General features: G+C 44.4%; 1 protein-coding gene across 2 annotated transcripts in view; it reads right to left on the reverse strand.

Moving 5' to 3' along the window:
* The window catches only part of Liprin-alpha (PTPRF interacting protein alpha), a 79,928-nt gene that overhangs the window by 17,903 nt on the left and 34,763 nt on the right, over nucleotides 1-27,262 (reverse strand). The window contains exons 16-21 of one of the 2 annotated variants that reach the window (XM_075689549.1): nucleotides 25,694-25,780; nucleotides 22,002-22,189; nucleotides 8,690-8,798; nucleotides 6,888-6,969; nucleotides 2,627-2,827; nucleotides 2,312-2,487 (exon numbers count right to left, since the gene is read on the reverse strand). In XM_075689549.1, the coding sequence (XP_075545664.1) occupies nucleotides 2,312-2,487; nucleotides 2,627-2,827; nucleotides 6,888-6,969; nucleotides 8,690-8,798; nucleotides 22,002-22,189; nucleotides 25,694-25,780 (843 nt within the window). The remainder of the gene's footprint in view (nucleotides 1-2,311; nucleotides 2,488-2,626; nucleotides 2,828-6,887; nucleotides 6,970-8,689; nucleotides 8,799-22,001; nucleotides 22,190-25,693; nucleotides 25,781-27,262) is intronic. The other variant, XM_075689550.1, reaches the window with a different exon arrangement.

The following is a 27,262-nucleotide window of genomic DNA, read 5'->3' on the forward strand; positions in this document are numbered from 1 at the left end:
AAACTCATCGGCTACAATTTGCAAATTGCAATATGCGATGTGAAGTAATTATATAAAAAGTTGATTTGCATAATTCTGTTAATTGTTCAATTAAACACTGATTTACTGTTGAAGTACTGCCCACTTCATTGACTAATTTAGCTCAGTGGTTAGAATTGTGATAGCTGCCACAGGCAATTTAAAAATCTTGGTGCAGCTGAAAAGAAGAAAAAGAAGAACAAAAACGCTTTGTATAGCTCACTCTGTCACACTTTTTCATAGTAAATGAGAAAGTTCATTATCTGCAGCTACCAAAGGTACCCTAGATGCAACTTTCCCTACTTTATGTGCGCACTAGGCATTGTGCACTGAAAGCACCATCTTGACACAAATTGTTGCATGCATAAAACTGCTTCGTTACATATTAGCAAATAATTTCCATGATGATCTGCAAGGTCAAGGAAGTTTTACAACAAAAATTGCCATCCACCTGACTGTAGTGCGATGTTACAGCCAGGCTGCACCACACTGTTTAAACAACAATCATCGTCCCTCAACCATTGTGAGTGGATCAAACAGTTACTCACTACTACATTTGGCTGTGACAGTCAACTTGCAGTTTTAAAGGAGCCTTGAAACACTTCTCTAATTAATTATAGAATGGCCTCAGCATTAAAGAATTTCGCCTCACAAATATCCTGCCACAAATTTTGGGGGGAATCCTTCAAGTATAAGTGGAGTAAAAGGTAGTTATCGCACCATTGTGCAGCTTTCTCTCTCTGTTAGTCTCCACTAGCAGGCTGGAAGCTACACAGGAGGGGATGGCAAGAGAGTGAGGCCCGACCTGAAGGCTAGACATTTTTTTTTTTTCTCTCTATGATGCTACTTCAGTCATGCGCGACACTCTCTTGATATGAGATGGCGACCTCGAGCTGCCTCGCGTTGCCAAGCCCTGGAGTCACGTCAGAGTGTGCAGCTTTCAGAGCATCTCCCCGGCCAGAGGGCTCGTTGCACCACCCCGTGGCAGCTGCAGTATCTATGCTACGCAGCTCACCGGTGTGATCTACGAAGTCATGCCCAGCGAATGCAGCTAAGTGCAACTGTAATGTGTAGACCGGAAGTGCAAAGATTAAATGCTTTTTTGATCTTTCAGAGTGCAGCTCTCAGGCGCCCGTTCCTGTGTTGAGCGTTTGCGACCCTTGGCATCCTTCGACGTAACTGAGTGAAAGAGCACAGCGAAGAAGGATGAAGGAGCAAATGCGGAGCACAGTGGGGGATGAAAGAAGGTGATAGCGAAGAAAGCTTGATGAGGAAAGCGGAGGAGGAAGGTGCAGCAGAACCATGAAGCAGAAAGCGGAGGAGGAGGGTATGGTGAAAGCATGAGAAGAAAAGCACAATGCCGCACAAGATGTGTTTTGTAACGACGATCGCTACGAGATGGCGCCAAGGTAGCATGTATTGCCTGTTCACCAATGACGCCATTAATAAGGCATGCAGTGAGCGTGTCCACCGATACCATATATGGCAACAAAGCGCTGAATGAGCGGAGGTCTGTCGGAAGCGGCTGCTGTGAATCGTGCCCACGTACCACCCATGCGCTGCCTCTCACAATCTCTCAATTGGCGAGTCAGTCGCGCCACAGTTCACTCCGTTTGCAAGGTGCTGCACGAGCCAGATTGTCCGCGCCAGCAAATATATTGCGAAATGAATACACGTATAGATCTGCCCTCAAGTTTCAAGTGAGTATCGTAATCGTTGGTAAATTTTTTGAGATTCCAGACATATACATTTTGCATTTATTTAAACTCAAGATTAGCACTAATACTATTGCTGAGGATGTTCTTGTGATCACAAATCCGCGAATACCTGTTGGGGCTGCTTAACTGCTTGTGACACAGCTGTGCTGATGACATAGCAAAAGGAGAGCGCAAGCAATATTTGACTGTTTTTGACATAAGATTGTGAATTTCCAGCTGCGTGCAGTGCTATATTTGACTCATGTTCACAAGAGCCTCAGCTACAGATCAGCAACATTTTTTTACTATGTTGAAGAAGTGTTTCAGGGCACCTATAATGCCCGGCATGGGCACACTGACATGGGACAACAAATGTGATGAACATGTATATCTATTCAGCATGGGTGTTTCTACTGAAGGCAGCCAAAGAGCACATGTAAAGCGCAATTATTTTATTATTGTTATTTATTTAAAGTGCAATGCGAATTTATTTTGTTAAATAGACATGCTTGTGAAAATGGAGGAGGAAGGCAGGGGGTGAATTCTACATGGCCAATTTAAAGGTACAACTTTGGAAAACCCCAACATAACCGCACCTGTGCAGGTTGTCAACCATCTTTAGGTGCACCCGAAGGTCTTTCTTGGAGAGGTGGCTAAGCATGCGGGCGTCCACCAGGCACTCCATGAAGGTGGACCGGTACTGGGGCAGCCCCAGGCTGGGCAGCCATTCGTTGCCGATCCACTCGTGGTTCATTTCTCCAAATGCCAGGCTCTGCACAAAGCATGGCCAACACACATTAAAATAAACAGGGACACTGGAAAATACTGTGCAACAAGCGACAACGAGAGAAGTGAGGGTGGGGGAGAGAAATCCAGTAATAATGTTACTTACAGCAGAGAAGGAGACTTACCGTGCGAGCAGGCTTCGCAGCCGAGGGGCTGGTAAGGGCAACCATCTCCTGAATGGCAAGGCGCAACTTGAGCCGGTGAAGCGGGTTGCTGATGCCAATCTCGCGTTGAATCTCGGTGTCTGACAACGCTGACATGATGGCCCCACTCTTCACATTTGCACGGCATGCCGCCACATACCACGCTGGCATGCCCACCCAAAGCTGCATAGTGGGTAGAGAAGATTTTAGCATCTTACTACTACAGGCAAACCCAATTTAAGCTGAAACCAGTAAAGCTGCAAGCATACTATGTAAGAAGAAGCACAGTTGCACTAAATAAAAATAGCTGTGGTTGTTGACAGATATAGAACTTCAGGCAGTACCATGGAGCTCTGGTACTTTGCTTTCCTACATAAACTAGCCACATGCGGCTTTTCAGTACTGTGAATGAGCAGGCCTCTGAGTCTAAACAATGTACTTCAACTGGCAGTCAGCAAGCAGTTCAATCCTGCAAGGACGTGTTACATGTGATGTCCCGGCATAATCCCTTATCAATGTGTGGTTAAACTCTCTTCCATTTTAGGTGGTCTGCTGAATACCTGATCCCAAGCATAATAGCCACTATGAGGAGCATTTCGTTTGCTATCTGGCACGATATTCATAAGGGTAGTACATAACGGTGTGTGAAGATTAGAACATACAAATAAGAATAGTGAATGTTCGAATAATTCAATTCGTAAATATCTACCATTCAGTTTTTTTTAATATTCTGAATATTTGGTGACACACAGTGTTCCAGAGCATGCTATCTCTGCCAGTATAAAGTTCGTCCAGGTCCATGGGACTGACCAAAACAATTAATGAGGGGTGTGTGAATACCGAATAGTAGACTGCAAATTGAATATCAAATCAAGTCAAGAAAAAGAAAGCTAAATTTCGAATATTAGAAAAATTTTCACAAAGTTTAATGCTTACAAATTTTGGGCAAGAACCACAGTGCTGCACATGCTTATGAGTTTCCTAGCATTGCATAACAAGAATGTAGCAAGCTAACTTAAGTAACTTATGTTATACAGTACGGTCCACTCTTATTAAACAAAACATCAAATTAGTGTGCCAGCACTGCTTGCAGCTCAGTTCAAGTATATGAAGGTCTGGAAATTACTTATAATAAAGTGCGCTTGTGTGCAATTTCAATATATAGCAAAATTTCACTGCCACCACAAATACAGAGAAAATAAACGGAAACTTCCGCAGACACAGATGGTCAAAGGATTGAATTACAAGCGACTCTTCGCAAGCGCACCTCTCAAATTGCCCGCAACGCGAGGAGAGCCACCGCCAAAGTGGAGCCGTATCACATTCTCTATGAAGTCCAACTGCGATAAGATCCTATCGCACCCGTGCGCTGTGTACTTTAGGTGCGAGTGAAAGCTTGTGAGGGTGAGACAAGAAAGATTGTGGCTTTACGCACGAGTGCCGCCTTCTCAAACGAACAAAGGGAAAGCGGGTAGGGGAGCGAGCTCGTGGTAACACGATCAAGCGTGCACAGGGGGCGGAGTGGGGGACACGGCAGTAGGCACGGCTGAGCGCATACGCAGCCGCGCACCCTGCTTTAGAGGTAATCTGCCACATGCGCAAACAGTAGGCTGTGGCAAAACAGCATGCCATCATGTAAGCCATCTTCCCGTGCATTTTGCATTGAAGGTTGTGTAATCTCGACTTTCGGTGACCCGTTGGAGCGAGAGGCAGACGAAGCATTTGCTCTCCACTGCCAGCATTTCTCATGATAGCGTCGTCCCAGTGCGGGCAATGCTATCAGTCGCTTGGACGGATTCCGCGCGATGGCGGGCCTGACTTCGCTTAATTCGCACTGCTGATGTGAAGATATCATTGACACGACATGAAACCGTATCGCTCGTCGCTGACTCCCAAATTCATCAAAGAAAAAAAAAAATTGTTTTGTCATTCAAATTTGCTTTTTTTCGATTGTCCGATAATTTGGAAAATTCTGCAGTCCCTTTCTGTGTAAGAAAAATAGACCGGCGACTGTACCTACTTCCATAAAAGGTTTAATTTCAATACAATGAAATTTCAATATAACGAAGAAAATTGCCGATTTTACTGACTTTGTTAAATAGAGGTTTAACTGTACCAATAAGGTTCCCAGTTTAATAGTGGACCTGTGTTTTGCGACAATCTTTTACTTGCTGCATAGAAAGTTTCGCTTTCCAGTTTTTCTCCAAACTAAAGAAGGGCTATCCCAGTTTACAACAGGCGGGTTATCGTGAGGCCAATATGCGTGACAAACGAAAGGACCGCATATCACATGACTCTATCACCATTCCATGCATAGCCGGCTCCAACGGTTAAGTGCAGGCACCATGCTCGCCATTTTTTTGTCAAGTTCGGCGTTATTTGCTACCTGTCAGATTCTTAAATTTAGAGGGTCACGGCCAATTCACATGACACTCGCAACGCTCTCTTGGGTGGCGACAAGTAAGAGGGGCTCTGCTGTGCACACAACCTGTGGCACTGCACGGGTTTCCAGATCGAATATACTGAATATTTGAATAATCAAACAGATATTGGATTAACGAATTAAATTATTCTAACGTTCACTGTTCAATTTGGTAATATTTGAGTATTCGCACATCCCTACAATTAACGCAACGATGAAATAACCTGATCCATTTCACCCTGTGAAAGGTGACGTAAAGCGAAGGTGTTGACGACATCACAACACCACCACAACACACCACAGTGGAAAGCTTCCCGCAACAGTGTGCCACGCAGCACCCTGCTGGCGGCGAGTTTTCGTGTCGATCACTTAGGCAATGATAGAAGGAAAAATTGGGTGAGCTGGTGGCGATTCATGTATTGGAAAGTAACAGCGCTAAATGGACTAGGAGGCAGGCAAAGTGCGAGTGTCGTGTTTTTCTTTGCCTAAGTCCTTGTCCGTTTAGCGCTGTTCCTTTCCAAAACCCCGTAAGCGTCCACCACTGTCGGCTCAGTGCTAAGCAAGTGCCAAGGGTGCCTCTAGGCCTAACCAGCTTTGAAGCGAAGCTGTAGCATACAGTGCTTCAAAAACAACTCCCGACAATGGCAAAATCCATCATTTTGAAAACAGTTACTTTCTCATCACATCGATTCGCACGAAAGAAAAGGAAAGATAGGCTGCTATTTGCCGCGTCCAGAGTACGAGGCAGGTGATACAGTTGAACAAATGTGGGGAGCAAACGCTTCACCTGCCTCTCGCTTCAATGCGTCTCTGAAACTCAAGATTATGCAATACGCAACATCCAGTACTAAAAGCGCAGGAAGACAGCGTATATGATGCAACCATCTCAGCATGGCTACTCTTTGCACATGTGGCAGATTACCTCTAAAACAGGGCACACAGCCCGCGGGTGTGCTTAGCTGCCGCGAAGCTAGAAAAGGAGAGGCACGCCAACCTGACCCCACTTCCTACACCCCGCTACTCTCGTTTGCGCTTGATCGCATTTCCACAAGCTCGCTGCCCTCCCTCCTTTCCCTTTCCTCACGCAGAAAGACTGAGCCCAATCCCTCTCAGATCACCCTCGCACGCTTTTGCTCACACCCAAAGAATACAGGGTGCAAAGCGCTATGGGATCTTATCGCACTTGGACTTTAAACAGAACATGATGCTGCTCCACTTCCGAGGTGGTTGCTCTTGGTCACATGACGCCCAATTTTAGAGGTACGTTCACAAGCAGCTGCTTGCGATTCAACCATTTGATCATCTGCTGTAAGCACTACCACAGTGTGCTGTAAGGAGCATCGACTGTATTAGATGTTGTATATCACAAATGCCAAACAAATAATCTGGGTCACACTGTAGTTTCTTTTGAAGCCTTAATTCTCATGAATCGATAAGCTAAACAAGTAAGGCAAAAATTAATCTTCAAAATGTAACAATTAGTTCACACTATTCAGTACCTCACATGGTTCAACAAAACTCAAGCCCATGATGGACAAAAAGATCTGAGACCAGCCTCGAGACTTGACAAAGCCACAACTGCGAACAGCATTTTTCCTGGCAGGGCCATAATAAGTATGATGCTTTGAGGCCATACACTTTTGGCACAACATACCATTAGGCCTTGTAACACGTGCATCACAGCAAGTAAATAAGCTAATCTGATCCCTGCATTTGTTTGCTACTCAATGTGATAATCGAACTGGTGGCGACACATCAGAGACATCTGTACACTTGCCACGTTGGCCTCCAAGTAAAAGGCCCCAAGAAGTGGGCGCTTACCTCAAGCCAAGCGACAATAGTGGGCCCATTCCATAATGCAAATGGAGTGCCTGCCTTCATTGCCTCTGCCAATAGCTCGTGCCTGCAAAGAAAGCCAACGTTAAACAACCTGCGCACAAGTGCGAGACTCTCTTTGCCCCAAAACTAAGACCAGAATAGTCTCACAGGTTCATGCATAGTTGGCGTCAAGAGTTTATGAACAGTGGGGAAGAGAAAAAGCTGAATATTTCCACAGCCTGGCATACAGATGTTGAGCCTGTACTAGTATATATGTGAAGCACATAGTGTTGTACTTAAGTCCAATATTCGACGAAAACTCATCAGGTGAGGGTGGTACATTGTAAAACTTCAATTTCCTTTTGAACCTTAGATGAATGCCAGATTATTTGACTATAGTGTTGTACCGTTTTACTGCCTAAAATTACAAACTGGTCAAAAATCAAAATGTTTTCTCAGATACTGCGGTCCATAAGATTTTAACGCCAACTGCACAGCAAAATCCTACTGAAATTTCACCACTTGCATTTTTCTTGCAGTTTTCTTGCCTTACTAGAATGCCAGCATGAAGGTCCAATCTAGCATATTCATGCTTTTATATGTCACCATTCCATAAAATTTTTGCATTCTAATTTGCATTCCGGATGAGACAATGACAATATAGCAGTGTCAAAAGGCAATACTACAGAACTTGCAGTACAAAGATACCTTCTTATGAGAGCACACATTTACACATGTGCAAGTTTTCTAAGGATGTGCCTATCATGGCTGCCGCGAGAAATCAGCTACTCAAGGCATTAAAATTGACATCACTGTTGCCTTCAGCCAGTTGCTGTCATACCACATGTGCATGAAAGCCAGAAGCAGGTGCCAGTCAGCAATTATAGATGCCAATAATGCCAGCTTGTGATATATTTTCAAGGTTCTAACTGATAAACTTGATGAAATAAATTATTTACAACTTAAACTGCAAACATTAATTTTGATGGCTTTCTAGGCGTTACATTTTACCGCCTCTTGCACTATCTTTCCGCAGCCCTGCAAGAAAGTCTGTCATCAAGGTTTGACTGTACAAAACAGCAGTGCATCTTTGTTGCCTCTAGAATAAAATGCATAATGACACACTTGTAAAAAAAAAAGGCAATTTTACAAACTTAATAAAAAGAAAAGAAAACTTTAAAATCTACTGACAAGACCAAGTTTTAGAAGGACAGTGATTAAAAGCAAAAAGCAAAGTTGCATTAGAAGATCACACTTTCTACTAATTACAGATTACAAATCACTTTAACCATAACAGAGGTTCAGTATATGAAAAAGAGATAGGAAAGTACACGGTGGCTGGCAAGACCATCATTGAATTCCTAAAGCAGCCATCTGTGATGTTACAGAACGTGTCAAAAGCTGGCCAAAGTTGGCTCATTTCAGTCTACCAGGCATCTTATTAAATGATGCACTGCAACATAAAATATTAAAATTTTTTTCATATAGCCACTTAAATTTTACTCATTTCTAGTATTTCATGCAGAAAAAATAATCTAGATTTGCAAGGATTTGCAATGAGTGCGATGCTGAACAATGAAATTGTCACTGTAAGTGTTGAGGCACAAGGAAGATTCAGCAGCCAAATATAGCTTTACATGCTAAAATATTGAGATTTTATTGCCAAATGATTGCTGAGACAGCCACAAAAGAGTAATAACACAGCTGCTCAGCCTGACTTAGTGTTTCTTTCGTTCAGCAATCCTATGGCAAACCAAGAAAATGTTCTTGGGGAAATAGTGAAAGATAGCACAAGAGAAACGCACTTTTTCTTTGTACGCCGATCCACCTCAGTCTTTGGCCCCAATGTTCCTCCCGCCAGAGAGAGGGTTCCTGTGTCACTCCCACAAATATCACTGTCCATATAGATGCCCCCTGCAAGGTGAGATAAAAACAGGCATGTCAGAGTTGGCAAAGCAGTGCACTTAGAGCAAGGAAGGCATACAAGATGATAAAGTCAGCGGAAGCATGACAGGTGCAATCAAGGTGACACTAAGACCTGATTCACACAACTGTCATCCACCTCATCACCATCACTGTGACAGCATCAGCGTCCATCAGGAGAGAGTGTTTTCTTGCAGGTTATTCCTCAATAAGGGAATGCCGGCGATGGTGCCCAATGCTCTTAACGTCATTAGCAACCCATTTTTGAAAAGAAACTGGTGAGGAAATGCTCTGTCCTGACAGACACTGATGTCGTGACGGTGACAGCAAGGGCCAAATGACGGCTTTATGAATCAGGCTCATGGCTTAGGAGAACCAAAGCCAGAAAGCATAAAAGACACACTGTTTGGGTTTATGTTCATTGTGTACACTGGTGACTTTTTAAAATGGTATAAACTGAGGTGGACATTCTTCTGGATTCCATTACAGTTGGAACAGTGGAACGAGTGGTGATTATATGAAAGGATATACAAAATGCATGAATGCATAAAATGTGTCAGTCTATACTACACATGAATGTAGGCCTTATGATGAAATGCTTCCTTTCATCATCATAAACATATAGGTTTTATTCCACGTGATGCATTGGCCTCGAGATCAAGTGGAGTCACTACTTGGCAGACACTGGCTGAGCCACGCAAGGTGTGGACTGTACCTCGTGTCTGCTAACCGCTATGTGTTTACATGTGCATCTACAACATACGTATCCTCTAAACACTGTCTGTTTTAGGGCTGTAGAACAGTTCAAAAATGTTGGTCTGCATATTTTGACCATACACAGGAGCATTCGGCATTGCAGGTCAAAAGGTATAAAACAGCATCACCTGGGCAGACCCTCTCTCTCTGGCACCCCAACCTCACACCTATTGGATAGGAATACCTGCTGCAACCGGTGAGTGACTCTGTTTGCCTGACTATCCCAGGCAACGAGGCAAGCCTATTTATTACTTATTACAGAGTGTGTACTCCCCTCTGCAAGTGCTCCTTATTGCTTGTAGCAATAACCTTTGTTAGAGTTGACACCGCTAGTTGCCTTATTCGTTTGAACCCGACTTAGTTGCAACTACACACGCTACGAGTTGGGGAGTACCACCAAATCCCTGTGTGTGGCTAGATCCGGAGCTCGCCTTCAGCCCTAGCCACATGCAGAGGGTGCACCCACACAGGCCAGCATGCAGAGAAGGGGAGAAATTGTGATCATATTGATTAAAAATAAATCTAACAGCTTTCTTCAGCACAGGCTCGAGCTTTGATACGTCAGGCGTGCAGTGACGCGACCATACAGCAGATGCATATTCTAGAGTGGGCCTCACAAGGAATTTATAAGCTGCTAGTTTCCATTCCTTGGTTGCTGTTTTTAGCTTGCTTAAGTGAACTTAGCAATGCTTTCTAGGTCACAGAGAAATGGAAAAAAGAAAGCATGTGTATCCTTACAAGTGGCAAACTAGAGTGTGTATTAACATGTTAATTTAACTTCACTGCACAGTTAAACCTCGACACAGTAGACTTCTGTTAAAACAACTCCGGTTAATTCAATTTTTCAGTTAATTAGATCGCAAATATTGAGGTAATCTGCCACGTGCGCAAAGAGTGCGCATGTGGAGGTGGTGTAGCATCATGCACACTGTATTTGCATGCATTTAGTACTAGAGTTTGCGTAATCTCAAGTTTTGGAGTCCCCATGAAGCAAGAGGCAGATGCCCCACTGCTGGTGCTTTTCACGATAGTGTCATCCCACTGCGAGCGACACTATCAGCCATGACGGTGAAGTGGACGTGGAAGTGTGGCTGACTTCGCTCCGTATTGCCGATGTGAAGATACTGTCAAGGTCTCTTAATACTTTTCACCTGGTCATGAAACCTCCATACAACGCTATGGTAGAGCTTCATATAGCACTTGCAGTGGGAGCACCGCGGCACTGGTGCAAGTAGAAGGTGGACTGGAGCAGACACTGAATGGACACCATGGGCATTATGGGCGTACACTCGCTATTGCGCAAGGGTTGACTGCCTGTATCAGCGTGTGAATATTGTTGACACAATGTGCAAATTGCCGCCCTGTTTTGTACAGTGCTCAGAAACTTAAATGCGAACAATTTCAAAAGAACTACAACACCTCGTTTCATTTCCAGCTTCAACTGCGTTTGCAGCAGTGGCTTAATTCATAATACAAATTGTACATTTCGACTACTCCATTGTTAAAAACCGAATACAGAGCATGCTCATGTCACAATTTTGTGTAATTGGACATAAAAGAAACCTGTTTCAATCTAACAAAGCTAACCAACTGATTGCTGAACTAAGTTAATTACTAAACTAATTAACAAATTAAGAGATACATCACTAATAATTAATAAATTATTACTGAACTAATTTATATTTACTAATTACCAGCTAATTACTGAACTAACAAAGCTAACCGAGTGACTAACTAACCAAACAAATAGGTAATTACTAAACTAATTATCAAACTAATTAACAGCTACATTAACTAAACTCAATAATAAGTAAAGTAACAAACTACCATAATAAAGCAAACTCAATCAATAAACTAACCAAACGAACAAAGCTAACCAACTGATTAACGAAGTTATCCAACTGAAATAAAATTTATTCAGTAATAACCTACCTCACTATAATAACTAAGCAAATATAATTAACTCACAAATAATCAAGTAATCAATAACACACTGAACTAGCTAACCAAATATAACAGACTTATCCAACTAACTAGACAAAGTACAATAGAGACAGCTGAACGAAACAGTTTCTGCAACGAAGGCTACTAGGGGGGAGGGGGGAGACGTCAATCACAAAATGGTGCTGTGTATAATTTAAACACAAGTGCATCACACATTAAATTATGTTATGAAAGTTCCCATTGCATGTTCGCTCTACAAATATGCTGACTTAATTGTCAGAAGTGCATTTCCTCATGAAAGATTTGCATGATCGCGCAGCCCAGTTATCTGGTGTGGCAGATTGCTTGCCTTCTACATATGCCAGTGCCTCTGATGCCACCTTCTGTCCCAACATGAAACTTTCAGAGAAGTTTCATGACCAGATTAAAAGTATTAAAGGACCCTGATATCATCGACACAGCATGAAACCATTTCTTTAGTCACTGCCTCTCAAATTCAACAAAATGAAATTTTTTCCCATTCAAGCTTCCTTTTTCTGGTTGACCTATAATTCTAAAATATTGTGGCCCCTTCTGCATAAAAAATATCTAGCAGCGACTGTACTTTATTAGCATAAAGGTTAAATTTCAGTACAGTTACACCTCGATATAATGAACTTCAATATAACAAAATTTTCGATGTAATGAAGTATTTCACTTTTCATAACATCTTGTCCATAGAACACCATTTATTTAGAACCTCAATGTAATGGTGTGTTTGTATGCAATTTCATTATAACGAAATTTCACTGCCCCAGCAAAGGAATACCGAGACAATAACTAGAAACTTCCACGGACGACGCAGATGGTCAAGATTCATGACAGCGTCATCCCAATGCGGGCGACACTATCAGCCGTGATGGCGGAGTGGACGTGAAAGCATGGCTGGCTTCGCTCCGTATTGCAGATGTGAAGATAATGTCAGGGTCTTATAATACTTTGCATCTGGTCATGAAACTTCTGTGTAATGCTCTGGTAAAGCTTCATATAGCACCCGTAGTGGAAGCACCACTTGCAACGGCTGCTTGCAAACGCACCTCTCAAATTGCGCACTGCGCAACAAAAGCACCGCACCATGTTCCGTCTAAAGTCCAAGTGCAATAAGATCCTGTCGCACCCCATGCAGTGTGCTTTAGGTGCAAGTGAAAGTGTGTGAGGGTGAGAAAAGAAAGATGGTGGCTTGACAAGTGATGCCTTCTCACATGAGCAAAGGGCAAAAGGGAAGGGAGTGAGCTCGCGGTAACGCGATCAAGCCCCCATGAAAGGGTGGGGGGAATTGGGGGTAAGTTGGCGCGCGTCTCCGCTGTGGCTACGCATGGCTGTAAGCGCGACTGAGTGCATACGCACACCCTGCTTTAAAGATAATCTACCGCGAGTGCAAAGAGTGGGCGTGCCAAGACAACGTGGCTTCTGAGTGTTTAGCAGAAGCGTGCAGCAGAAGCGCTTAGCGTGTTTGGCTTCTGCGTGTTCTGCGGGCGTTCTGCGTGCGAGGTTGCATAACCTCGAGTTTTGGTGACCCACTGGAGCGAGAGGCAGACAAAGCATTCGCTCCCCACTGCCAGCGCTTTTCCTGATAGTATCGTCCCAGTGTGACCGACACTATCAGCCGCGGGGGCGGAGTGCACGCGAAAGCATGGCTGGCTTCTCTTGATTCGTGCTGTCGATGTACGTGGCATAAAACAGTATCATTCGTCACTGACTCCCAAATTTATCAAAAAGAAGTGTTTTCTCATTCCGACCCCTCCGTCTCTTCCATCGCCAGCCTCCGCTCATGCTGGAAGACCGCACTGCTCAGCTCGAACCTGACAGCACAACTCTGGGCTGTCCAGCGAGCCGAGGAAGCCGCTTCGAGACAAGGTCTCGGAACCACGTCCGCGGCGGGTGCCCAGACCCACTAAAAAGACGCCGGACTCAAATCTTGTTGATTTGAGTTTACTCTCTCTCTCTCTCTCTCATTCATATTTGTTTTTTTCGATTGCGCGATAATTCAGAAAATTCTGCAGCCCCTCCGTGTAAAAAAAATAGATAGACGACTGTACTTATTTGCATAAAAGGTCAAATTTCAATACCACAATATTTCAATATAACGAAGCAAATTGCCAATTTTACTGACTTCGTTATATCGAGGTTTAAGTGTATACGAAATTTTGGTACAGTAGACTTCCGTTATTTCGACAACAGTTAATCTCATTTTTCGGTTAATTCGATCCTGAATGAAGGTCCTAGCTGGCGCCTATGCTTTTCTAATGGCCTCAACTTTCTTTATTTCGATCCTAAAATTAGCCTTTGCAGGATAATTCGAACATGGTAAGTCAGCATGCACGTGCCTGACCCCTATGGTGACCTCAATAGTAACCCCTTTAAAGGCAGTGTCCATCTCAGCAGAACTTAGGAGACAGCGAATGCACTGAACAAGGATTTAAAAAAAAATCTTTAATCGAATACGCCTACTTTGGCCTGCCCAGGAAGATTTTAAAGAAATAACCGTTGCTCCAATATATGTTTACGGCCCTTGCACAATTTTAATGCATGCTTTCTTTTTCTTCTTTTAAGAAGATTGGGCCGAAAATTGCCTGTGCGGTGCAATCGAATACGAAACCAAAACCGCCTTTGCAGCGTTGATATGCTTTTCCGCATAACATGAATATACTGCGGCAAAGCTGACTTTAACAATTTAGAAGACTTTTACTCATTGTATTTAAAGGACCCCTCACTAGGTCCCATAGCAAATTTTAGCTATACGCTGGAAATTGCTATGTGTCCTCTACCTCTAGGTGGCGTTCTGCTGCAAAAATGTTTCAAATCGGATCATGACTAGCCGAGATAGAAATATTTCAGGGACACGAACCCATGATTTCAGAAAGCGAGCTCCACCGCCAATTGAGACACTCTCCCCACTTGCCCCGCCTGGCCTCTGCAAGCGAAATTCCTTCCCTGCATTCTCCCATACAAGACCTCGAGGATCGCGTTACGCACACGTCACAGGCGCCGCCTTTATTAATTCTTTTCTCCTCGCTTTTTGGTGGCAGGGCGCATTTTCAATGACAATCTCCAGCACAAGCTGTTGCGTTGATCTTGTTTCGCACAGAGCATGACTTTGCACGCTGTGCACGAGGACACCTCACTAGCGGTATAAGTCAGTGCTACACGAATACTGAGGCAGGCACAAGCGGTTCATAGAGCATGATCCCGCCACTGGAATACGATAGAAAATGACATAGTTTTAGTGTCTGTGTGCGTGACTGCATGACGGGGGAGCAAGCAGACGAAACGGAAGTACATCTCTTTTGCCGAGGTGCGAAGTAAAACAAAAACATGCAGACATTCCGTTTGTGTGTTTTATTATTTCTCTAAGCTTTAATTCATCATTCAAACAACATATTACGCAAATAACAGATATTGTGTAGAATAATTTTCGAAGTCACGTGTCACCACGAGCAACGTCACAGCAAACACGTGTATGTAGGTGCACTAGCACATGCACGTCATCCTCTGGCTTGGAGAGCGGCGGCCGTGAGGAGAAGGGAAAATAGCGTTCGGTTTGAAATTTCAGATCTTTCTGCAGCACGTAGCGATGTAATACTTTGCAGAAACGACTGTTATCACGCATTGTATGCTCTGCACTTGTCAGCTCAACATGGCCAGCCTGGTAAGGGGCCCCCTTAAGAGTGGAATGCGATAGCATTCAAAGATCCCCAACTGCTTCACACGCTGCCCGGCAACTGCAGCTAATGTAACTGCAATGTTTACTGAGAAACGCTGGTGGCAAACGCTATGTACGAAGGCGAGCTTTCTGGTAGAAACGTGGCCTGTTGCGTGGGCTGTGGTGAGGCGGGGGTGAGTGCCATCTCGAGGTGTTTCAAGGAACTGGGCATGCCACTCTATGGCCTTTGAGGCAATGGCCGGTCTATAAATGGCAGAAACGCTGGAAAAGTGGTTTCTGTTTTGAGTTTCCCCATAACGGAATTATGTTTTTTCGCATATTCAAATAGCAATCCGACGCTATCGTGTCTGTAGGTTGTGTGAAAGTCATACTTTCCGATTTTTCTCACGTATTTTACCTTGACAAATTTAATTATTTCAGTAACTTCCTGGTGCTACATAGAGGGCCTGTGTGGTTGGGCATGTGTGGTTCGAAATGATTTTTGCCGAAACGACGGTCGACACTGGATGCGGGAAGCCGACGCTGGATTTTCTGCGACACAGATCCCTTAATGCTATCGTGTTAAAACCTGTGCTGCAAAGCTGACTTCAGAAAACCTGCTGCCAGTGTGCAACACACATTTTTCCTGCTAAACAATTGGGTGCACGTTAACATTTCTACTTTGGTCAGCAGATTTACTGTAATTTAAATGTTAATTTTTTTACTTTGAACAGATAGAAGACGGGCGGTCATCTGATTCTGGGGCGTTACCGTAAAAACCAGAATATAAGTTGAACTTTTTTTAAAAAAACATTGCGAAAAGTCGACCTTCGTCTTATATACCGAACATTGGGGGAAAAACTATGGAAGTCTTACAACAATGGGCGGATGAAGTAAAGAGCCACCTTCGCCATCGCCATCAGCAGTAGCGCGGCGTGGCGACATTGTGGCACCGTCAATTTGGGTTTACATTGTCACAAAGTTATATTGGTTAAAGGCTGCTTTTTCACATTTTGTTTCAAAATGAGCGGAAGCCGACGGCAACCTCGCGGCACAGCACGAATTTGGAGTATCCGAAAAGAGCATTCGGTACCACCATTCACCTTTATAAAGCTTTTTTAGTTTCGAAACTGCTCCTCCGAAAGAGGGCGCGTTTTGTGTATAGGCACTGAGATGGCGTTGCAGTCGAAGTTTGCGCTACGCTATCCACGCTGCCGTGCAGCAGCACTGCCGACGTTGCAGTAGCTGTGGGCATTTGCATCGCGTTTTCTTGTCGAGTAGTCTTGATTTTCTCCCTGTAAGTGTGTGTGCATTATTGTGAGTAGTTATCAAGTTGCGCTTCAGCAGCTTTCGGTGTATGGTATGGTGTGCTTGGTGTGGGCGCTCATGTTGCCTTTATTTTTGGGACCTGCAAGTATGCAAGTAGCGTGGGCTGCCGCTCTTGAACGCCAGATTTTTTTTATTTTGCGCTGTCAGAAGGTAGGTGGTGCGCGTGATTTATCCTAGTTAAGATGTGTTAGGACTGGGCAACCAAATGCCAACGTGTTTTGTGCCGGGATGTACCAGCGGGTACCGGCGCAACATAGAAAAGGCACTTCTCTCCGCCGACTGATCCGCTTCTCCTTGCAAAGTGGGAGAGAGCGATACCCCGCGCAGACAAAGTGTTGGGGAAAACATGCAAAGTGTGCGACACCCACTTCCAAGAAGGGGACATTGTGCAGTCATATAAACATATAATCAACAACAAAGGGATTAAAATCGAGCGCGGAGTATGGTCTTTATGGAGTTATGCAGTTCCTACCATATTTCCTAATCTCCCGCAGGACTTATTCTCAAATCGTAAACGGAGAAAATCTCCGAAAAAGAGAGCAAGTGTCGCAACAAACGCAGGGGCAACTCAGAGCGACGCTGCAGAGGACACCGTACAAGAGCAACCGGAGCCCGTGCAAATCAGCTGTTTGAATGTTAATGAGTTGGAGGAGAAGAGCGCGCGTCTTTGCTGTTTCCTCGACAGTGGAGATCGGCAGCTCTTGAAGACGAAAATGGACAGCGATCACAGATTGTTTTCTACTAGGCAGGAATGGAGGGAGAGGTATACATAATATTGAAGAGTGTTGTAGTTCGCAAAGACATGAGCTACGTAGTATCTGCCCGCGGAAAACTGGTGCCGACGTTGCCCACAGATATGGCAATCACATAAAATTACATGAAATGATGAAAGTGACCTCCTGCACATGAAGTGCAACAAGGATACAATGGCTTCATAAGACTCTCTACCTCCTGAAGCAATGCTTGTGATTGAACGCGAATTTGTGACTGGCAGCCTTGTTTGTCCTGCAAGGAAACTGTTTAGCTGCGTGAAAAGCATAGAAAAGACCGTTGTGCAAGCATCAAAAGAAAGAAGCCTTTGGGGACCTTTTCTGGAGGGTTTTAGATGCCCTTGCCAAGACAGAGACAAACTGTATCGGTTGCCCAGAGCATAGCTGCGATTTTACAGCACATATTGTACACTTCTATTTGGTCACACGAATGCGCTTTTTTTTCCCGAAAGAAGATGCAGGGGAACGACAGTGCCAATAAAGCTTGGAAGGAACGTAAAAAAGAAAAGCTCGTGTGAATGGAAAATGAAGTGAAAAGGAAGGTCTCTGAATTTGCATGAAAAGTTTTAATGAACTATTAATGTGCTAATACAAGTCTACTAAAAACGTCTCTGCAGTGTTTTATAACTATTTACCAGATGTAGCAGAGCAATGCCAACATGATACCCATTTATCAGGTAACCCTCTATATGTGACTTGAAAACTAAGGAGTCGCTTTATGGAACCTCTCTAGATGACCCTGGAGGGTGTGTCTCGTCCTTAATAAAATCGGGGGAAATGTTCAAGCTTTGTTAAAATTTTTGTAAATCCTGACTTGTGTGATTTTGCATTCGGAAAACAGGAATAAAAATTACTCACAATCAGTGTGACTGATATGATGAGGTAGCGTCACCTTTCAAGCGCAAGTGCGAAGTAAACTCATTTCGCCATACCGATTCGGAAGCTATGAAATGCCAGCGCCGAGATGCAGAGATGATGAATGAGATCCACATGATTTCTACCATTGCTTATAGATGTTTTGGTCAATAAACGTTGGTTCATACGCCATATATACAACAGCGTAGTTTTCTACAGCATGTTTAAAGCGTTTAAATGCATTAAAAACCAAAAGCGCGAAATGCATACGCACAAAAGCGACTATTCTGCCGAAAACGAAATGTAATCGCCAATGCCCACTTTTTCTAAATCACTGATCGTTTGTACGCATACGTGGATTAACTCCTAAAACTTGTACAGCGCATATAATGACGCCGTGAAGGGCGAAGTTAAGCGCCGTGCGAAAGCACTACGGAACGCTACGCACCTGTAGCAGATGACGCGCTTCCTTTGCGCAAACTTCGACAGCAGCGCCGCGGTGGCGGGTATAGAGGCGGGCCGCATACTGGCTGCGGGTGCAGCGAGGAGATCCGGAACTGAAAAGGATCTATAAACGGTGTTCGGTACTGACGGAGACCATGCAGCAACCAACAGAAAACGTCATTCCGTGGGCGAACCACAGAATTGGAAGACAAGATTGCGGAGTTCGTCCGAGAGCTGCGTGTAAGATCGCTGCCTGTGACTGCCGAATGCATACGTTTGAAAGCGGTAGAGATCGCGCACGCCTCTGGACTGGGCAGCCAGAAGCACTCGTCACTTGACTCTAGTTCGGACGACTCTGATCAAAGGCGTTGCTCTGATACGGAGTAGCGCTTGCGCGCTTCGTGCCCTTCTGTGTACTGTAGACCCGGCCAATTTTTAACAGTATCGCGCGACCATCGACTCGCGTGTTTGTCAGCACCTTATCATCACGGCACAGAGCGGCAAAATTAGCAAAGGTAAGCGCACATGTACGCATGCGCATATCTTGTTTGTTTCGCTGCTCAGCGCCGTTAATAAGGTGCTGACAAGCATACATGTCGATGGCCGCGCGATACTGTTAAAAATTGGCCGGGTGCACATGCGAGCAGCATTTAAGTAAATACTGTCACTATTGTGCATGAGTCGCATTTGTTTCAAGGTAAGGGTGTCTTTCGGTACTTTTGCCATTGAAAAAGTTTTTTTTCATCTTTAGAATTCGTTAATTGGGGGATCGACCTATATTCTGGTCCGACCTATAGTCCGGTTTTTACGGTAGATTCTGGTAAATACTGCCAAATGGATCAGTGGCATGTTTTGACATTTTTTGTGTATTTTGTTTAATCTGACCTATCAGATAATTCGATCCATTTAGTCGGTCCCATCAGGGTCGAAATAACGGAGGTCGACTATAAAACGAAGCAAGCTGCCAATTTTATCGACTTTGTTATATCAGCTTAGCTGGAATAAGAATACAGGTTCATTTATAATAGGAATATTCTGCACGTTTTCTGCAAGAGTGTGGCATTGCAGGGAAATAAATTACCAGTGAAGTCAGCACATTTTATTTCCAGACGATCAGCCCAAATCACTCACAGCAAAGTGCTGCTATGCACAGTTCAATGCATGCCACCGACTGCCTACCCACACTAATATGTTGATGGCACTGCCACCTATGCATCAATTTTGTGGCACATACATGATGGCTCCTATTCTTAAGGGTATCAAGGTGCCTGTGCAACTTTGTGGTTTTGCAGGAAATAATCTGTGCTGCAGCCATAAGCATTCTGCATGCCATCACAAGTAATCAAAGGAAATCATCTCTATTAAAGAAGTTGTTTTGACATGGTCGAGACATTGCAAACCTTTCCAGCAAGATGTATTGCAGAGGGTGCTCTCCTGTTTATGGAATATTGTACTTTGCATAACAATGCGTAATATTGTAATTTTTTCATCTGCCCGTTAATGCGTGGTGAATTCTGCTTCTCATTGAAAGTCACTCTGATTTTACATGTTTTGGAGAGCACCAGCAGTGTCTGTGTAAGTACACTATTTCCTGTTGCCACTGGAATACATGTGGACATGATGCCACTCTTTGAAAGTGCCGCATAGAGTTCACACGTATAGAGCGCTGAGCTTGGTAGAGCCACACTGTTAGAACTTGCACGTCTCTGGCAGTTCAGGCTCCTGCAGAGCTGTTTTATAATCTTAAGTTAATCTCTAATGAACCCTCTATTTTTTCACAGATGAGGAGTGTATATCACAGCTTTGCTTTATTTTATTCTGTCATCTTCAATTTCATCGTTCTGATTTTTGCTGTTAGCCAAGTCTAACTACTTTCTATTCCTTATTTTACTGCAAATATATTTCTGTTTCCAAGAGAAAACACCACCTCTGGGACCTGCTGCAAGCCACAGCAAATATGGAAAACACAGTCACTAACAACCAACGCTTGCATCTACCTGTGGTCTTACAGCTAGCATTGTTATTTATAACGTTGATGCTCAGCCAACTAGTTCAACTTCACATTCTTGCACCACAGCTTTTAGCTTTTGGAAGTTGCTTTTCTCGAAGGCCATATATGAGTTTTTAAGTTTTTTGCATTCTTTCGGTCACACTGTTTTCATCATCATCTGCTTTTTTGTTCTTATTAGAGAACAGAAAAAAAAAACGAAATTGAACTTACTGAAGCCCATGCTATGGCGAAATATTGATATATAACAAACTTCAAAGGACCGCGGCAAAGTGTTCGTTGAAATTATATTGAAAGCCCCAACATGAACCATTCCACCCATCAACCCATCAGTTCAACAGCTGTCACCATATAAGCTATCCAAGAAAAGGTCGCTGTTCGTTCTCAGCCTGGGCAGCTACAATTTTCTACTGGGCAGCTAGACTTTTCTACTGATTCCGCCACAATGCACCACTGAAGCACTGTATTGCAAGAGTGGCGTGCACAAAAGAGACACTGGTGTCGGGAAAACCATTGACAAAGAGGAGGCTTTATGTTATCTCCAAAGCGCAATGTTTCTTTTTGTTTGTGTTTCACATTCTTTGTCGTGGCCACTGTAACGGTCTCGCTCGAGCCCGACATCTCACTATTCCAAAGCACAAGAGCTTGGAATTGACACCGTCCAGAAGTGTGTGGTATCCTGGCAAGCACAGAGGTTACATTTCTCTGCCTGCCTAGCTAGTATGGCCACAGAAAGAAGCACGAAAGAAAGGTGTGCAGAAAGAAAAGCAAAAGAAGGAAGTGATGCGCCTCTGTTGTTAGGAGACGCTTGTCTTGGAGGAGCGTGCGCTCGCAAATCCTGATGCATTGTCACCTCTGCAATAGAAGGAGAAAGAAAAAAAAAATACCTCTCGTGTTTTTCTCTTCCGGCGCCGTCTCAGGTTTTCCAAACCCATGTGCCGTGGCATCCACTTTCTGCATCTTGCCACCTGCAAGCTTACTGTTCTGACTGCTATGAAGGCGCGGTATAAGGATATATGAAAATTTAAAAATGCCCAGAGTTTGAAATATTAATTCGTAGTACTGAGGTGTTGTTAACATGACACGGAAATTGAATAACGATCATTATTCTGAAAAGTTTGGTATTCTGGAGTTCGTAGTACGGAAATATTTTTACATTGAAACCATAAGCAGTCAGCAAGGGATTCCTGAACAGTTCATTAATGAGGTGTTTGTAGTAGCAGGGTTTCACTGTATACCTAGCCCTCTGTACTAACCAGTGCACACAGTGAACAATCTGGGAGGTGTCCACACACAGCCCACAACATGTTGCATCTAACACCTAAATGGCAAATTCACCCAGAGCTACTGATAGGATGGATCAGGAAACGAGGCCACTCAGACCATGGAACCAACTGTCAGCTTACCAGACATGCCATACTCCTGTCCATAAGGATCTTTCCCTTTGACCTTGTCTTTTTTGCTGAAGAAGCGGCCCAGTGAAGACTTGATGCCTTTCTTCTTGGCCGCTTTATTGAGCGAGTCTTGGGAAGAGTTGGTAGAGCTCAGTGGAGACTGAGCACTGAGTGAACTAGGGCCCCCGTCCATGGTAACCCTAGGCAAGAATGAAAACACCTCTGTCACACCACAGGCACATCCAAAAGGGGTAAAAATCTAGGATATCCCTTCTTAGCATAATAAAAAGTATGCACATTAGCAAAATACATTTGGTGTTAGATGCCTAATCAAAATGCCTTTATACAGTTAAACTTCATTACAACAATGTTTCATCAAACACGAAAGTAACTTTGTTAAATCCTACATTCATTATAAGCACATACACTATGTTCCAACGCATAAGTTGCGCCTTTTTATGATACACCCCCCTACTTTTTGAGACTTTCAAAGGAAAAATTTGTATACAAGATGCACCTATTTTAACTCGGTTGGCATGATGAAACAAAATTATGATGCTTGAACATTCATAGCAAAATGTCACGCTAACGCCATTTCAGGGCACTAAATTTTCATACATTTTTTTGCAAGCTGCAACTTCTAGCAGAATAAAAATTGAAGCAACTTTTATGGTCAGACCACACATATGCTTGCCGATGCGCACAAGCTCGTGTCTACAGATGTGCCTGCAGCACCCTGCGAGGAATGGCAGTTTGCATCTACACTCACTCACTGGGCCTACTCATAAACACCTTGCAGACGCCACTGCGCATAGCTCTCAGTGCAGCTGAGTGCACACACTGCCCGTGTGCCCTATTTTAGACCTAATTTGCTTCGTGTAAAAAGAGCAGGTGTTCTGAGATGGCACGGCATCATGCCCGCAGTCTTCCCACACATTTAGTACTGGAGGTTGCGTAATCTCAAGTTTCGGAGATGCGTTAAAGCGAGAGCGAGACAAAGCATTTGCTCCCTGCTGCCAGCACTTTCCGTGATAGCATTGTCCCACTGCTTGCGACACTAGACAGCTTTAGCTTGTCCGGTACTCCAGTTCATGTAAGCAGACAAGGTGTTTTACCGTAGGGGCATAGGCATAAACGTGTGATGCAGCCACATGGTGGAGAAAGAGCTCAACTAGACAAACACAGAGCTAATACTGCATTAACCAAGTGTATTATTTTTCGTTGCTTGTCTAAATTTTCACAGAGGCGTAATTGTGTCATGATTTGCCTCTGCCAAAAATTTAAATGCGCAGTGAAGTAGAATATACTTAGTTGATGCAATGTCAGCTCTGTGTTTGTGTAATTCAGCTCTGCCCCATGGGGTGACAGGCACCTGTCAAGCTGCTCATGTTTATGCCTCCCACCCATCCGTTAAAATGCCCAGCCCGCCTGTGTTCACTGGAATGCCGGACAAGCTCAAACACTCTATTATCAGCCACTAGGACGGAGTGAATGCGAAAGCGTGGCTGGCTTTGCTTCGTACCACCGTTGCGAGGATATTGTTGAGACAGCGTGGAACTGTATCTTTTATCACCGACTCCGAAATTCAACAAAATTGATTTTTTTTCTCGTTCATATTTGCTTTTTTTGATAATCCAATAATTCTGAAAAATTTGTGGCCCATTCTGGGTTGACAGTACTTATTTTGCATAAAAGGTCAAATTTCAATACAAAAAAATTTCGATTTAGCAAAGCAAATTGTAGATTTTACTGACTTTGTTATATCGAGGCTTAACTTGTGGGGATTGAGGAATGCGCCGGCACCATTGCGCGAGCATTCAGCTGTTCTATCGTACCTATACCTCCACTTTCACTTGCAGCCGGTTTCAGCAGTGGCGCTCCACTCGCAATGGTTTGTGGTGGGGGCGGGGTGCTGATGTCGTGATGCGATCGCTGTTGGCTACTCTTGGTGGGAGAGTGGCTTGGTATGTACATACTTCCTTTCATTCACCGACACTAGGACACTAGGACTTGAGCTCGCACATGGTGCTATTTGCCCTTGCGGTCATGCAGCCCACACAAGGTCATAACACGCCGAGTCGCACTTATCGGAGGCCCAAGCCGAAGGAGGTTGCCCGAGCTCTCGTGAGTTGGTCCATTATAGTGAGAGCAAGTAGCATAGCCGCTGGGACTTTTCCTAGTGGTGCGACATGCTATAGGGGTGCCCCTGTTTGTATTTTCACCCTAGGTGTGGGACCCCTTTCATTCCTGCGCCGCCCCAGGACCGGGGCGTTTGCGCAGTGTTGGGTGCAGCCGAAGACAATAAACAGTCTCTGTCAACTCAGGGTACTACCGCGTTCTCTTGCGTGCATGGCGTTCGGTAGCCCCTTGCAGCAGGAGTGTGCGTGCAGCGGCATGCTAGAGGCAACAGCTGACGTGGTCCTGTGGCTCGCTAAGCTTGAACCCGCGAAGGTCGGTCTCCTGTGAGACCCTAAGACCCCACTTATACATCTATACACGAGGAAAGACAGTATTCATTGCATGCTAATACAGCCAAAACAATTGTGTGCCTACTTCGTTATACCATATAATTCGTTACGAATATGTTTGTTATATTGAGGCTCGGATGTATTGCTTTGTCAGTTAACTGCCATGCCATGTGTAACTCTTTCCCGTTGCCTTCCATGCCTTGCTGAAAAAACTACATATTGTCTCACCATACGGCCTCGATTTTAGAGATGAAGCCACACGTGAACATTCTTCATTATCTATCACATGGTGATGAGCTAAACAAGTTTGACAGTCCAGCATGCCAACCAAAAGGCAATGCTATGTGTGGCTTCTCCTCATTGTTGCCTTAGGCGGCAGATGTGATAAGAGTTCGCCCAGCAGGAACTGCAGCCAACAGAAACTTGCATGTTCTTGCGAGGCTCATATACGAAACTTGAACACTGGCAATCAATTATTAGCATTGGAGAATGAGCAGCACGGAACTTAAATTTTCCCTTTTATGCAACTTTCTACACTTTGTGGATTTCTGCAGAACTGATACGCCATAGTCTATATTTTTGCCCTTAGAGTTGACGGTTGATTTGATCTTGCCCTGTGATCTGCTAGCCTTCTGGTTAGCTCAGACAGTAAAACAAAAGCTCTGGAAAGGCAATGGTCATGGGTTTGATCCCTGGACTAGAACAAATTCTTAAACTGTCACTGTCAGGCCATATGGCCTTTAGCTCTTGTTTCCTCTTTCTGTAACAAAGAAAGAAATCCAAACTTCAAAATACAAAGCCTTCTTTCTGGAAAAACTAGCATGGATTTCCTTTGTAGCTTCCTGCAACTCACAGGTGAATGACAATTTTCTGTAACTTAAGAGGAACCATTCCGTGCCTTTTAGCTATCTGACTGTTCTGGAGAGAATGGCCTACCAAGCTCAGCTTCTGCACTCCATGCCCACTTGCAATTTGGTACAAGGTCAGTTTGCGAGGTAGAGTTTGCATGCCGTGTGACCGGCAAGCCATTCATTGGTATGGCACTAACGACATAAGGGTTTTGGAACAGCATCAAACCTTACGGTCTAGTGCTCTTCATTGTGCTACAGTATGTCATCTTCTTTAAGAACAAGCTGCATGAGAGCTAGGAGTGAGAAAAGGTAGCTAAACAGAGCTTGGCCACACACAGCAAGTGTGACATCTGAGCCACACCAAGAGACACAGCAAGTGGCACACCTGAGCAAAGCATCTGGTGGGATGCCCGACAGACAAGCAGGGCTGCCGCCCAAAGCAGCGTGCTGTGACAGAGATGGCCCAAAGGACCTGCGGGAGGAGAAAGACAAGACAGCGTCGACGGAAGCATGCATTCAGAGAAAAAAAAAAGCTTCGAGCATGTTTCACACATAAAATGCATCAAGGTGCGAAAGAAAGCAAGTTGTCTTTGCCGAAATCTGTAGACACTGCACATTAAGAAAGAGAAGGCACATACAAAAGCAGCAGAGACAATCCCACATGATGCCAAGCACAGAAGTAGGCACAACACCCTCTAAAAAAGTTTCACTAAGAACAATAAGGTGGATATTTTTACTGTAACCAGTTGTATCAGCAGTAGGTTTCTAGTCGTTGGCAAATTTCTTGCATTCCCGATGATTTGCAAAAAATGGCCAGGTGTCAAGGCTCAGAAAGACCATTCTGCCATGGGGTGTTTGTTTGTCAGTGAAGCATTATGCACAAAAAGCAGTTTGCTCATGCATAATCCTGCACCACAGTCATTAGCTGTGGTCATGAGGCCATAGCGGGAACACGTGGCATTGTTTCATAAATCCTTCACAGGACATTTTAAACTGCATAAGTACAGTGTATCGCACGGTCACGTACCACATTTACATGATTGCAAGTCGACCCCCCCATATCGCATGTGACAGGGGAAAAAAAAAGAAGAGCATACCTGAGGACGCATTCGATAACGAAAATTTATTGGTAGCTGGCATGGTCACTGGAATAGTCGTCCTCACTAGTACTGCCATCGTCATCACTGCTACGGACCCACAGCGCATCGTCATACAACGAAATTCTACATTTGGAAAACGACTGCGCCACGACATCTTGTGGAACAGCAGCCCACGCCAAATGCACCCACCCACACACAGCCGTCAGGGGGGCTCTTTTGACAGGTCCGGTTGGCATAAGTTCGTGGTCTTCTGCCGCCAGCCACTCGTACTCACGGCGGAGCAGGTCCTTAAAAGGCGAAGATCCGGGCTTGTTTCATGACCATGTCGCACTTCACTGGCAGGGACCGATCACTCACTTCAGCGATGTACGGCGCAAGCTTGGCCTACAGCTCCGGAAAGCGTCCAGACTTCGGCCTGTGGGAAGTTCTTCACTTGCTGTTACAGGTGAAAATTTTGCTTCGCTGGAGCCGCCACTCTCGCACCACCCGTTCAGAAAAATTGAACTTGTGGCCTACTGCGCAGTGATTTGTTTCTTCGGCGTAAAGGATAGCAGCCCTCTTGAAAGCTTCTATGAACGAGCGCCGAATGTTTAGTGGGCCTGGAGCACAAGTCGAACGCATCAAACTAGTGTCTGCTCTTCCATGAACTACCAATACTCCCCGCAAGCGCCACCATTCTGAGGGTGCCACAGCGAATGGAACAGCGGCACTTCCATCAACAATCGACACCGCCCCATGAGTATTGTGTGCACTGTAAAACTCTCAGAAATGTTGTGAAATTGTTCCAAAAAGCAAACAAACGCACGGGATAGCGAAAAGCTACAGGTAATGCCATAGAGCAAACGTAAAATAGT

This window comes from Dermacentor variabilis, chromosome 4 (assembly GCF_050947875.1).
Source record: "Dermacentor variabilis isolate Ectoservices chromosome 4, ASM5094787v1, whole genome shotgun sequence".
NCBI lineage: Eukaryota > Metazoa > Arthropoda > Arachnida > Ixodida > Ixodidae > Dermacentor > Dermacentor variabilis.